Genomic DNA, 13172 nt, shown 5'->3' on the forward strand with positions numbered 1-13172 from the left:
ATAAGTTCTGCAACTCTTTCTTAGTCAGACCTTTACAGTGTAGTCATAAGTTCTGCAGCTCTTTCTCAGACAGACCTTTACAGTGTAGTCATAAGTTCTGCAGCTCTTTCTTAGTCAGACCTTTACAGTGTAGTCATAAGTTCTGCAACTCTTTCTCAGACAGACCTTTACAGTGTAGTCATAAGTTCTGCAACTCTTTCTCAGACAGACCTTTACAGTGTAGTCATAAGTTCTGCAGCTCTTTCTCAGACAGACCTTTACAGTGTAGTCATAAGTTCTGCAACTCTTTCTTAGTCAGACCTTTACAGCGTAGGTCATAAGTTCTGCAGCTCTTTCTTAGACAGACCTTTAACAGTGTAGGTCATCGGGAAGATACGGCAGTTCACCACTACTTTGTTTGTTTGTTTGGTTTGGTTTGTTTTTAGAGACATGGTTTCTCTGTATATCTCTGACTGTCCTGGAACTCACTCTATAGACCAGGCTGGCCTCAAACTCAGAAATCTGCCTGCCTCTGCCTCCCCAGTGCTGGGTTTAAAGGCTTGCGCCACCACTGCCCGGAGTTCAGCACTTCTTTTCCCGTGTTCCCTCCTGACATGGGCCAAAAAAAGAGGAGGAGATGAAAAGGTAGGGTACAGCAAAGGAGGAAAGAAACTAGAATCCTCGACAGCCCCACCCAGTCGGAGCAGTGCTGATCTGCGAGCAGCAGGGATCCCCCAGTGTCTGCCTGACTGCAAAGCTCAGCAACAAGGCTTTGCTGTCGTCGCCCCTAGGAAGCGGTCATGGACATGGCAGACACGGGCAGGCGGCCTCACCTCCATGGCGTCCTGGTCATTCTCCATGAGTTCCCCCTTCTTCTTATCCGCGTCTACTACTGCTTTCTTGGTGGTCACCACAGTGACAACTTTCGTAACTGTTGGCCCAGACTTCTAAAATAAAAAAGAAGGATTAAAATATTTTGCAAGTTAAAAAAATAAAAATTAAGAGGTTTAAAAATATAAGAACACTAAATCCAAGAAATGATAAATCTCACGATTTATAATGCCAACTACCATGATTACGTTTTTACAGGAGAAGAGGGCTGCACTTGTCTTGTGGGAACTTTCCAATGCGACTGCATGATGGTTCAGATACACTCACACACATACCCAGAACTGACTGCACGACGTGTATGTGTTCATAACATTCTCCAAATGTAATTTTATATGCACGGGTGCTTTGCCTGAGGAGGACAGTTTCCTCTGTGAGTCACCGCACAGGTACTGAGAACTGAAGCTGGGCTTGTCGCACTAGCAGGACGTTCTCTTAACCACATCTATAGGTCCAACATGAGACACTTCACTACAAGAACAGGCTCAATTCTCGTCACATATATTTTTAAAATTCTACTAAATATCATGTTTCACTCATTAGACAACCCGGCCAGTTCTGAGGAGCTTAAATCAATCAATAAAACACACTGAGGCCCTGCTTCCTTGATGCCTTAAATGAAACTTTCAGTGCTTTTTTTTTTTTCAAGTACCCTTCAGCCACAAAAAGAAAAAACGGCATCCTTTTAAAAGTGGTATTAATTTATGTGTATACTTATGTCTGTGGACCATGTGTATATGTGGTCCCTGCTGACACCAGAAGAGGGGGTGGGAAGCCCCTGGAACTGGACTTTCAAGTGATTGTGAGCTACCATGTGAGGTCTGGGAATCAAACCTGGACCTGGAAGAGCAGTCAGTGCTCTTAACTGCCTTAGTCCTCTCTCTAGACCTAGGACTGCATCCTTAACTCAAAAGACTGGACTGTTTGGACGAGACAGACGGCTCAGCAGATAATGGTACTTGCTGCCAATCAAGGGGGGAGCATACTCTTGCAAGTTATCCTCTGACGGCCACACCCCCAGGCACACTGTGGTATGCACATGTCCCCTAACCCCCAAACACATACCACTCGGGAAAGAAAGGCAATGAGAACAACTTAGTAGAGGGTTCTCTATTTTGGTTTTGAGATAGTCTCCATACATAGTCCTGGCTGTCCTGGAACTCAGAGATCACCTGCCTCTGTTCCCTAGTGCCAGGATTAAAGATGTACTCCACTGACCCGACACCCACCCCCTCACCCCGCACTAGAGCCTAGGTTTCTTTGTGATCTCTTAAAGTAAAAATGCTGTTAACTTTGACCTCTCAAGGTCAGAGGAGAGACAAGTGAGCAATGCCGGCTGTCCACTTACCTTCTCATTTCCTGCACCGCCTTTCACGCTCCTCATGTTAAACTTTTTAACCTCTTCCTTCACTTCTTCCATGTAGGCATCTAATGGGTCCAGCTCCTCGTCCTCCATTTCAGTCCCTTCCTTCTCAGCCTCGGCAGGATCATCTTCATCATCTAAAACAGCAAAGCCACTCGCCCATGAGATGCTTAGTGGGTAAAAGGGCTTGCTGCAACACAGCCCGACTACACGAGGCAATCCACGGCACACAGCGGAAGGAGAAACAGACCCTGCAGGCTGCCCTCTGCAGGACACGCACAGGCGTGTGAACACACTCACACAGAAGCACACAAATACATTTATAATTATTTCTTAAAGAGGAGACAGCCACGTGCATCCGTCCCGTCCCTCCATCACTTCTCTCCCACTGTGCAAACATTGCTCGGTGGCTGGCTTCTTGTACAGCTCAAGTGCTCACACCTGGAAGGTCTTACATATTTATTGCTCCATGTATTACTGTTATGTGACAGTGCACAAACAAACAAACAAATACTAGCAAATCACTTAACTGAAGAGTAAAGAATAACTATGTTTGAAAGTATTTCTAGAGTTGAGGACACACAGCTTGCGCACCAGTAGAGCGGCTTTTCTAGTATGCATTAGGCTGGGGGCCAGATTTTCCAAAATACAAAAAACACACCACCCACACCCCACAGTTCTAGATATTATATTAAATACTTTATCTGAACAAGTGACATTCGTTTCTCTTGCTCCCCACTCTGTACACATATATGGTGGCCACAAGTCAATTTAGGCTATCATCCTTCAGGTATTATCCATCTTCGTGGAGAGACAGTCTCTTGTTTCACTTGGCTAGGCAGCTGGGCAGTCCCAGGGATGTGCCGCTCTCTGGGCCTATAGCGCTGGGTGCCAGGGCAGCTCTATGCTTTTCTCACATGGGTTCAAGGAAGGAAACACAACTCAGGTCCTCATGCTTGCACAGCAAAACCTACTCTGACAGCCATTGCCAAGTCCCCAGAGGACACTTTCATTATTTTTCCTTCAAGTATCTTTTGGTGATGCACTTCCCATCATGATCACTTATAAACAGAAAATGGTGATGCACTTCCCATCATGATCACTTATAAACAGAAAATGGTGACGCACTTCCCATCATGATCACTTATAAACAGAAAATGGTGACGCACTTCCCATCATGATCACTTATAAACAGAAAACGGTTCACAGTTCTCTTTTCTTATCTTTGGTAAAGATACCACTTTACCAAAACCTTAAGAGTCAACAACAGGGGCTGAGTGTGGTGGCGCATGCCTTTAATCCCAGCACTTGGGAGGCAGAGGCAGGTGGATTTCTGAGTTCGAGGCCAGCCTGGTCTACAGAGTGAGTTCCAGGACAGCCAGGGCTACACAGAGAAACCCTGTCTCGAAAAAAAAGAGTCAAAATCAAAAAGGAAATGGGCTAGGGCATAACCCAGTGGAACAGCGAGCGCTCTGACAGCACAGGCTAAGCCTGGGTTCACGCCTCAGAACCACAGAAGGCAGACAGGAGGAGAATGGTCTCTTCTCAGGTACACATGCAGGAGGTGGGTTTATAACAGATGAACCCGTCTGTGCAGTGCCTCAGTGCTTCCCATCCGAAGGCAGGGCTGATACACCACTGCTCTGGATGGTGGTGAGCCCTTCCTCTCACCGACAGTCCTACTGGCAGCAGAGGCATCAGCACCACCCACTACATCTATAAGTGCAGAACTGTGCTCCCTGAAATCAAATCAGTGATTCTTACCTGAGGCTACTCTACAATTGAAACATTAGCATCTACTGAAAGAGCACTTAAAAGTCTCCACTCAGCAAGGCACAGTTGGTTACACCTACAGTCCCAACTGCTGGGGGGCCTTGAGTGCAGGAGCTCTAGGCCAGCTTAGACAGTAGTCAGACACTGTATCTAGAACTACAAGAATCTCAGTATGAGATTAGCACATCTTCAAACGTCTAACAGCTGCAAAAGCCACCATCCCAGATTTGGAGATTGAAATAGGAGAATCACAAACTCAAGGCTTGCTGGGTTAGGAAGAGGAACTCTCCCTTAAACTGGAAAACAAAATACTTCCAGGTACAATGGCACCCCCTTCAATCCCAGCACATGGGAGGCAGAGTTCAAAGCCAGCCTGGTCTGCATAGGGAATTCTAGGGCAGGGAGAGCTAACACAGTGAGGCCCTGTCACATACACATACTGAATTATTACTCAGCCATGTAAAACAGAATGGAACATGCTACAGTACTACGAACCTTCAAGACAGAATGCCAAACTAAAAAGTCAGACACAGAGAGCCATGTGTGGTGCGGCATGCTTTCAATCCCAGCACTTGGGAGGCTAAGGCAGGCAGATTTCTGAGTTTGAGGCCAGCCTAGTCTTCAGAGTGAGTTCTAGGACAGCCAGGGCCACACAGAGAAACCCTAAACCCTGTCTTGGAGGGGTAAGAATAGCCAGACACAGGAAGAAACCAATAGCGTGACTGCACCTCAGGAACTCGAGCAAATTCTCATCTGTGACAAAAAGCTGGATGAGGTGTGGGCCTGGGGGAGATAGGATGGCGAGATCTTTAATGCGCAGTGTCTACCTGGGATGACGAAAGAGCTCTGACAGTGGACGGCAGCGGTGGCCACACAGTGCTGACCACGCTGGGAACAAGTACACAGCACTCTATGCTTGAAACGGTTACAGCAGGACTAGGGAGGTAACCTGGTGCTCGGGCATCTGCCGAACTCGCACAAAGCACGGGCTCTAGCCCTCAGTTTGACAGGGGGATGTAAATACAACATCCGCAGATTTGCCACAGTGCACAGCAGGCGCCGCCCGCAGCCCAGACCTACCGTCATCGTCCTCCAAGCTCCACTTCTTCCCCTGCTTCATCTCCTCAATCTCCTTCTTCAGCTCTCCTATGTTCTCCATAGCCTTCTTACGCTGCTCTTCACGCCATTTTTCAACTCTTTCTTTCCGTTTTCTCATTTCTTCTTCCAGCTTATTCTGGTCAAAGTTCTTTGGGGAGGGAAGAAGAGGGAAAATCAAAATGAGAATCAGCAGGTACGCTCCACATGCAATTTTAAATAAACTCTCCAAAATATAAAAAAAGAAAAACAGATGTATATAAATCCTTAAACACAAAACAGATTCAGTGTTCACCATCCTTATTATGCTCCTATTATATTAAAAGCAAGGCTGATGGGATGCCTCAGTAAATAAGGCACTTGCTGCAAAGCCTGAATCTGAATTCAACCCCAATCACTCACATGGTGGAAGAAGTAGAGAATTAACTCTTTGAAGGTTAATGGACCACCACACTTATGCAATGGCATGCCATGTGTGTAACTCCCACAAAAAAATGTAATAAAAAAAAAATTAAAACAAAGCCAGACCTGGTCATTAGCACCTGTAATCACAGGGAGCTAGGGCTAGTTCTAGGCCAGCCTGAGCTACATACAACAAGACCCTGAGAGAGAGAGTGAGAGAGAGATGCAGTGAGGAATAGGGACGGAAAGAAAGTAAAGAAGAGTCACAGGACAAAGTACTTTCATAAAGAAAGCCGAATGGTTGGGCTGGAGAGTCGGCTCAGTGGTTCTGAGCACTGTCTTCTTTTCCAGAAGACTCAAGTTGATTCCCAGCGCCCACATGGTAGCTCACAACCATCTGTAACTGCAATGCTAGAGGACCTTGCATCCTATGCAGGTGGCACCAGGCACAAGTGGCACAAAGACATAAACATAAAATAATACAAAACTTAAGACAAACATTCATTTGATTACTTGCTGCAGGATATTTAATCACAGTTAACCCCAAGATTATGTCATTTAACTGAATAAAACCCTGTTTTCTAGTTGTGGCGTGGCTCAGCCCTTGCACCCAAGTTTGAAAGTGATGTCTAATTGATTGGCAGACAAAGTGATGAATCAGAGAAAGATTTGACAGAATAGGATCTGCCCAACTTTCATAAGAAGAAAGGAAAGAGAGCTACGTGAGGGAGCAGTGCCCAGGAAGAAGGAGAGCGACAGTTTTACCAGCACACTTGGACAGACACAGGTTGAAGAGAGAACAAACTAGACACAAGTGAAGACAGATGAGCCAGACAACGAGAAGGAAACAGAACATTAGAACAGATACCTCGAGTTAGTTTCAGGCCAAGCAGAGCTATTCAATGAGAAACTGAAAGAAGCCACATTGAATCAGTCAGCTCAGAGAAGAGCCAGAACAGCTGAATTGAACCAGCCAGCCAGAGTTCAGAAAGGGCTTACTCAGCAACAAGTCTCAAAGGCTAACTCAGAGGCTGAAAACATCCTAGGCCTAGATTAGATTGTATGGGGGCTAGAAGCTTCCAGGACTAGGCTATCAGACAGAGGCAGTAAGCCTTGGAGACAATTACACCAGTGGAGGGCTAGAGAGATGGCTTAGGGGTTAAGAGCACTGTCTACTCATCCAGAGGTCCTGAGTTCAATCCCCAGCAACCACATATGGCTCATAACCATCTGTAATGTGATCTGATACCCTCTTCTGGCAGGAGGTATACATCCAGATAGAACACTTATATGTAAAATAAATAAATATAAATAAATAAATCGAAAAAAAAAAACTTAAAACAAAACAATTACACCAGTGGAATAAAAGTTACTTTACAATTATCAACTACATCCTATTATATTGATGAAAATAAAATTTGGCATCCCTACATTGGCAAGGGTGTAAGGAAGAACACACACTGCTGTATGCCTTAACCCTTTTCGCTTTTATTTATTTACATGTGCCTATCTATGTGGGCACATATGCTCGAGTGTAGTGGTCAGGGAAAGTGTGAAGTATTCCCTTTCTTTCTTCCCTTCACGTGGGCTCCTTGATTCAATCACAGATCTCTGTGACAACTGCTTTCCTGTTAAACCACTCTGCTGACCCTCCATGCCTAGATTCTTGGATCTAAACTTAGATGTACTAGGCCAGTCTCATACCATACACACAGACTGATCACACAGTCTAAGTAAACTAGGTAACGTAGAAGTCATTCTGGCCGGGTGAGGTGGCGCACACCTTTAGTCCCAGCACTCAGGAGGCTGAGGCAGGTGGATCTCTGTGAGTGAGGCCAGCCTGGTCTATAGAGCAAGTCCACAACAGCCAGGGCTGCACAGAGAAGCCTTGTCGTGGAAAAGGAAAGAAAAGAAAGAACTGTTGTGCAAACATGTCTGCGGTCCTGGGGCCAGCTGACCTACCCCGGCATCCTTCTCTTTCTCGTCCTCCTTGTCATCCTTGTCCTTTTTCTTCTCCTTGGAGCCGTCCCCACCTTCTGCTTTCTCTTTGGACCTAGACCTACCAAAGAATAGAGAGAGTAAGAGAGTGTCCACTCGGCAACTGTCGGTCACGTGCGTCGTGGAGGTCAGGGGAGAGCACGCAGAAGTCAGGTCTCTCCTACGCCTACACCAGGGACCAAAGTCAGCTCGAGCCGCAGCAGCAGCATCTTTATCACCAAGTCATCTTCAAGTCCTATGATACTAATTTTAAGCTTATTTAATAGAAAACATTACAAAATGAAAAATAAAATAAAAAGATTATTTAATAGATACGGATCTCATTTTCTTATTTCTCCAATTATCAACACATTTCCATATTCAATAACAAATATCTTGGTACATGAGAAAAGTGAGTCTTTTATAGCAAATATTACTAAACATCTGGAAATTTGTCTGAAAGAAATAATTACAAATTTAGACAGGATAGAAAATTTTAGTAATTCACACATATAGTAATACTCAAAATAACAAGGGGCTTTCTTTTTTTTTTTTTTTTTGTTTTGGTTTTTCGAGACAGGGTTTCTCTGTGTAGCCCTGGCTGTCCTGGCACTCACTTTGTAGACCAGGCTGGCCTCGAACTCAGAAATCCGCCTGCCTCTGCCTCCCGAGTGCTGGGACTAAAGGCGTGCACCACCACGCCCGGCAACAAGGGGCTTTCTTTACATTTGCCTCTAATAAGAAAATGGCCGGGGCCTAGCAAACACAGAAGTGGATGCTCACAGTTAGCTATTGGATGGATCACACGGCCCCCAATGGAGGAGCTAGAGAAATTACCCAAGGGGCTAAAGGGAACTGCAACCCTATAGGTGGAACAACAATATGAACTAACCAGTACCCCGGAGCTCTTGTCTCTAGCTGCATATGTATCAAAAGATGGCCTAGTCGGCCATCACTGCAAAGAGAGGCCCATTGGACTTGCAAACTTTATATGCCCCAGTACAGGGGAACCCCAGGGCCAAAAAGGGGGAGTGGGTGGGTAGGGGAGTGGGGGGATGGGTATGGGAGACTTTTGGGATAGCATTGAAAATGTAAACGAGAAAAATACCTAATAAAAAAATAAATTAAAAAAAAAAAAGAAAATGGCTGAATTTTAGTGATATAAAATTAATCGTTGTTGGGGTAGAGAGATGGCTCAGCCGCTAAGTGTACTGTTGCTCTTAAAGAAGACCCAAGTTCAGCTCCCAGCAACCCTACAGATCATACATATAACCACTGGAAACAACAGTTCCAGGGGAATCCCTGTGGCCTCTGCGGTACTGCATACATGTGGAATACATGCAGGCAAAATACTTACATACATTAAAAAGATAAGTAACCAATCTCTCCCCTCCACGATTGGTGTTTCTGAGTGATTTCTAGATATCCTTTCAGGTTTGAAAAGGATACTCAGAGATGAAAAAGATATTCTTCAAAATAAAATTCCCTAAGAATCATCAGGTAATATCCCCCCCTCATTGAATTTATTCTTTGTTCTGCCCAGGACAGCTTTCTGTGAGCACAATGAAGGCAGTCCTATTTTACTATAGAAGAGCAAACAGCCCTAGCACCATTTATCTTTAGTTTTCTCAAGACAGGGATTCTCTGTGTAGCCTGGGCTGTCCTGGGACTTGCTCTGTAGACCAGGCTGGCCTCTAACTCACCATTTATCTTAAGGTCACTACAATGTAAGCTGACATTCACCAAAGGCTGTGTGAATGCATCTGTCCACAGGCTCGTCATGTTCCTTCGCTAATCTATCTGTGCTTCTCTACACAGGCAGCTGACACTGTCCGAGACTGCAGCCTTGCCCTGTGTCCCTATGGGCGAGCACAGGAGTCCTCCTACCTTCTTTTCAGATAATGTCCTTTGTACTTCTAATGAGTAGTCACAAGTAGTATATAGGTGTGTGTGGCACTCACAGAATAAAATAAACAAGTTATAAGCTATGCAGGGAACGAGCCAAAGACTACAGCCTCATCATTCGTTCAAATAATAAAGTCTCAGAGTCTTACTCTGGGAGCAGAAACCGGGAGGAAAGACACGCCCTCGCCACACTCAGGGAGACACTGTCGAAAGGCCATTTGGTAAGACACTGAAGGGCTGGTCTTTACATGTACACACAGACAGACACACACATGCTGTTTTTGGTTTTTCTTTTTTTTTTGGTTTTTTAAGACAGGATTTTTCTGTGTAGCCCTGGCTGTCCTGGAACTCACTCTGTAGACCAGGCTGGCCTCGAACTCAGAAATCCACCTGCCTCTGCCCCTCAAGTTCTAGGATTAAAGGCGTGCGCCACCAATGCCTGGCACACACACCACATTCTAAAAGAGGAAACTGGTAGGTGGTGGTGCTGGGAGGCAGAGGCAGGTGGATCTCTGAGTTCAAGACCAACCTGGTCCACAGAGCAAGTTCCAAGACAGCTATACAGAGAAACTCTGTCTCCCAAAAACAAAAACATTGATTAAACCTTTTTTCTAGACTAAAATATGACTTTTCTTCTTACCTCTTATTAATATATATAGTACTGCACTAATTCTCCAATTTTCTAATGTTAAAATAATTTTCCTTTCTTGAAGTAAACTCAATTTGCTCTTTATGCTACTTATCTGCTTTTTGTTTTTTAAAGATTTATTTTATATTTTATTCATATGAGTACACTGTAGCTGTGTGTGTATATACATATACATATCTATATATGGAGGGGGAGTGTGTGTGTGTTGTATTTCCCCTATGCCACCTTGTCGGGTGTTTATTTGTTTTTGTTGGCTTTCTTTTTCTTTTGAGACAAGGTTTCTCTGTGTAGCCCTTGCTGTACTGAACTAGTTCTGTAGATAAGGTTGGCCTGGACTGCACAGATCCCTCTGCCTCTTTGCACCCCACTCAGTGCCGGGATTGAAAGTGGGCACTACCAGACCCAGAATCAGGCGTAATCTTAATTCCTACCATCGTTATGCATCACAAGTACAAACTGAAAACCCCTAATCTGAAAGGCAAACTCTGAAACTTTATGTGTACACGACATCTCAAATAGGAAATTTCACATCCCACTGCACACACCAGGTTGCAGCCCCCCCACACACACTAAAAGCACAGTATAGAGCTACCTTCCGAGGGAGGGGTGGACCCTGTTGGGAGGGCACTGTGCGGCCTGTGCATGGCACCACATCAATCCCCAGCAGTGCAAAACCACACGGTACAGAAACCCTATTCCAGGGAGATATGCGTAAGATGTTCAGAAAAAATAAACTCTGGGGCTAGACATGGAGATCATTCCCAAGATCTCTCTCATTGCACATTTACATATAACGGAACATAGAAGTCCCAAACTGAAGACACTTCTAGTCTCAAGCCTTTTAGATGAGAAATATTCAACCAGTATCAAGTTAAAAACAACAACAACAACAAAGTCCATATAAATGAAGTTTTCTAAGAGAAATAGGCCAAAAGGAAGAAGAAAAAAATAAAAATGATATTCGGCCTGGGAAAGAGGATCAGGGTCGTCAAGAGCACATGTTGCTGTTACAGAGACCCTTGGGCTCGGTTCCCAGCACCCACATCAGGGATGACTCCTGGTGCAGAGATCTGATACCTTCTTCTGACCTCAGCACAAGGCACACATGTGGTGCACACACACACACACATACATACACACACATATGCAGAACACTGCATACATAAAAAATTAAAATAATAAAAATTTTTGTAAGCTTTGAACGTACACATACTTCAGAAAATAAATCAAATGGCCAATAAAGATGCAAAAAATATCCACCTTCACTAGCAATCAGAGAAATGCACATGAAAGCCACAGTAAGCTCTCAGGAAGTCAACAGTCAGCTCTTGAATACTTCTCTCCATAATAAAATTTTTTCCAATTCTCAAAATTAAAAAATCTACAATATAATCGCATATCTAACCAACTGGCAAAAACATAAAAGAGACTAGCAATTTTAGACACTGGGATGGCATGGACCAAGAGAATTTTCTCACGCTATGGTAGGGTAGAAGGGCAAACTCTTCAGAAAGGAACCTGCGGCCATTACCAAGTTAAAGCAGAGCTGTGTCTATGGCCACAGTCTCCCTTCTAGATGTAATGCCTAGGAACGCTCACGCACAGATATTCTATGGCACGTGCTGAGACCCTGGCTCAAAAAGCCATAAGCCATGGATATAGCTCAGGAAGAAAACACCTGCCTATAACATAAAGCATAAGATTTTGGGTTTGATGACAACATTACAGAAAAAAGAAATGAGAAAAAAAAAAAGCTGATGGTCCTCAAAGTCTAGCCACATACAAATCCATTCAATGGCATAGTAAGCTGTGTATAGTATGCAGAACACTATTCAACAACAAAACTGAACCAGCCCAGGCAAACCTCAAACAACACTGAGCGAAGACTGCAGGATTACAGTCACGTGCAGCTAAAACACAAAGTAATCTAAGGGGCACACACAGGTGGGAGGCAGTAAGGAAAAGCTCCACAGGGGCTTCCCCAGGGGAGAGCTAACAGTGATGCTCGCTCAGGAGGCAGAGGGAGCTTGTGAGGGAGCCAGCACCGCACAGCAAGAGCCTCTCAAACACTAAAAGGTAAGTCAGGTGAATGGGGTATGAAAATGGATGGCCACATCCCCACAAGCAAGGTCAAGAGAGAAAACGGGCTAAAGACAGCTCATGGTGAAAGCACCAATCACTGTTCCAGGAGTGGTGTCTCTGGTGTGAGTCCCAGCACCAACATGAAAGCTCTCACAACCAACTGTGGCTCCCTTTTTAAGGGCTCCTACCTCTTCTGAAATCCAGGGTAGCAGACATGCACATGACACAGAGACATACAAGCAGGGAGAACACCCACACATACAGAGAGAAAAAGTTCACTTTCGGGCTGGTGAGATGGCTCAGTGGGTAAGAGCACCCGACTGCTCTTCCGAAGGTCCAGAGTTCAAATCCCAGCAACCACATGGTGGCTCACAACCATCCGTAACGAGATCTGGCGCCCTCTTCTGGAGTGTCTGAAGACAGCTACAGTGTACTTACATATGATAAATAAATAAATCTTTAAAAAAAAAAAAAAAGTTCACTTTCTGTAAGCCTCCGTCTTCTTGCTTTCTTTTCCTTTTCTTGGTTTTGTTGTTGTTATTGTTATTGCTTAAGCCAGGTTTTCTCTGCAGAGCCATGGCTGTTCTGGAACATTCTAACTATGTAGACCAGGCTGACATCAAACCCAGAGGTCCACCTGCCTGCCTCTGCCTCCTAAATGCTAGGATCCAGGTTTATCTTTTAATTTCAAGAAACCCCAACAGTATTACACTGGCCTTGGTAAAATAAAAGCACAACTTACAAAGTCAAACAAACAACCCTGGAGAGAGGCCAACACTGGATAAAACAGGCAACAGGTGAGCGTCAGCATAGCACACTTGTGGTTTCAGTAAGCAATGTTACCGCGTGGTAGGAGACTGGAGGGCAAGCCCGCTGACCTGACAAGAGGCTTTCAGCCACGTGTTACCAGCATCACAAGAAACATATACACTAACTCTCACAAGCCAAGGCCACACTTCCCCAAACAGCACTTCAACAGGCGCACAGTGAATGTTAAGAAGCTATTGTTGAGCCGGGCGTGGTGGCGCATGCCTTTAATCCCAGCACTCAGGAGGCAGA

General features: G+C 44.8%; 1 protein-coding gene across 1 annotated transcript in view; it reads right to left on the reverse strand.

Moving 5' to 3' along the window:
- The window catches only part of Ddx46 (DEAD-box helicase 46), a 51328-nt gene that overhangs the window by 30760 nt on the left and 7396 nt on the right, over window positions 1–13172 (reverse strand). Inside the window, exons 4-7 of the mRNA XM_021180249.3 lie at window positions 7463–7559; window positions 5084–5249; window positions 2216–2367; window positions 813–926 (exon numbers count right to left, since the gene is read on the reverse strand). Coding sequence (XP_021035908.1) covers window positions 813–926; window positions 2216–2367; window positions 5084–5249; window positions 7463–7559 — 529 coding nt within the window. The remainder of the gene's footprint in view (window positions 1–812; window positions 927–2215; window positions 2368–5083; window positions 5250–7462; window positions 7560–13172) is intronic.

Source organism: Mus caroli, unplaced genomic scaffold (genome assembly GCF_978045245.1).
Source record: "Mus caroli unplaced genomic scaffold, Mus_caroli_1 scaffold_15, whole genome shotgun sequence".
Taxonomy (NCBI): domain Eukaryota; kingdom Metazoa; phylum Chordata; class Mammalia; order Rodentia; family Muridae; genus Mus; species Mus caroli.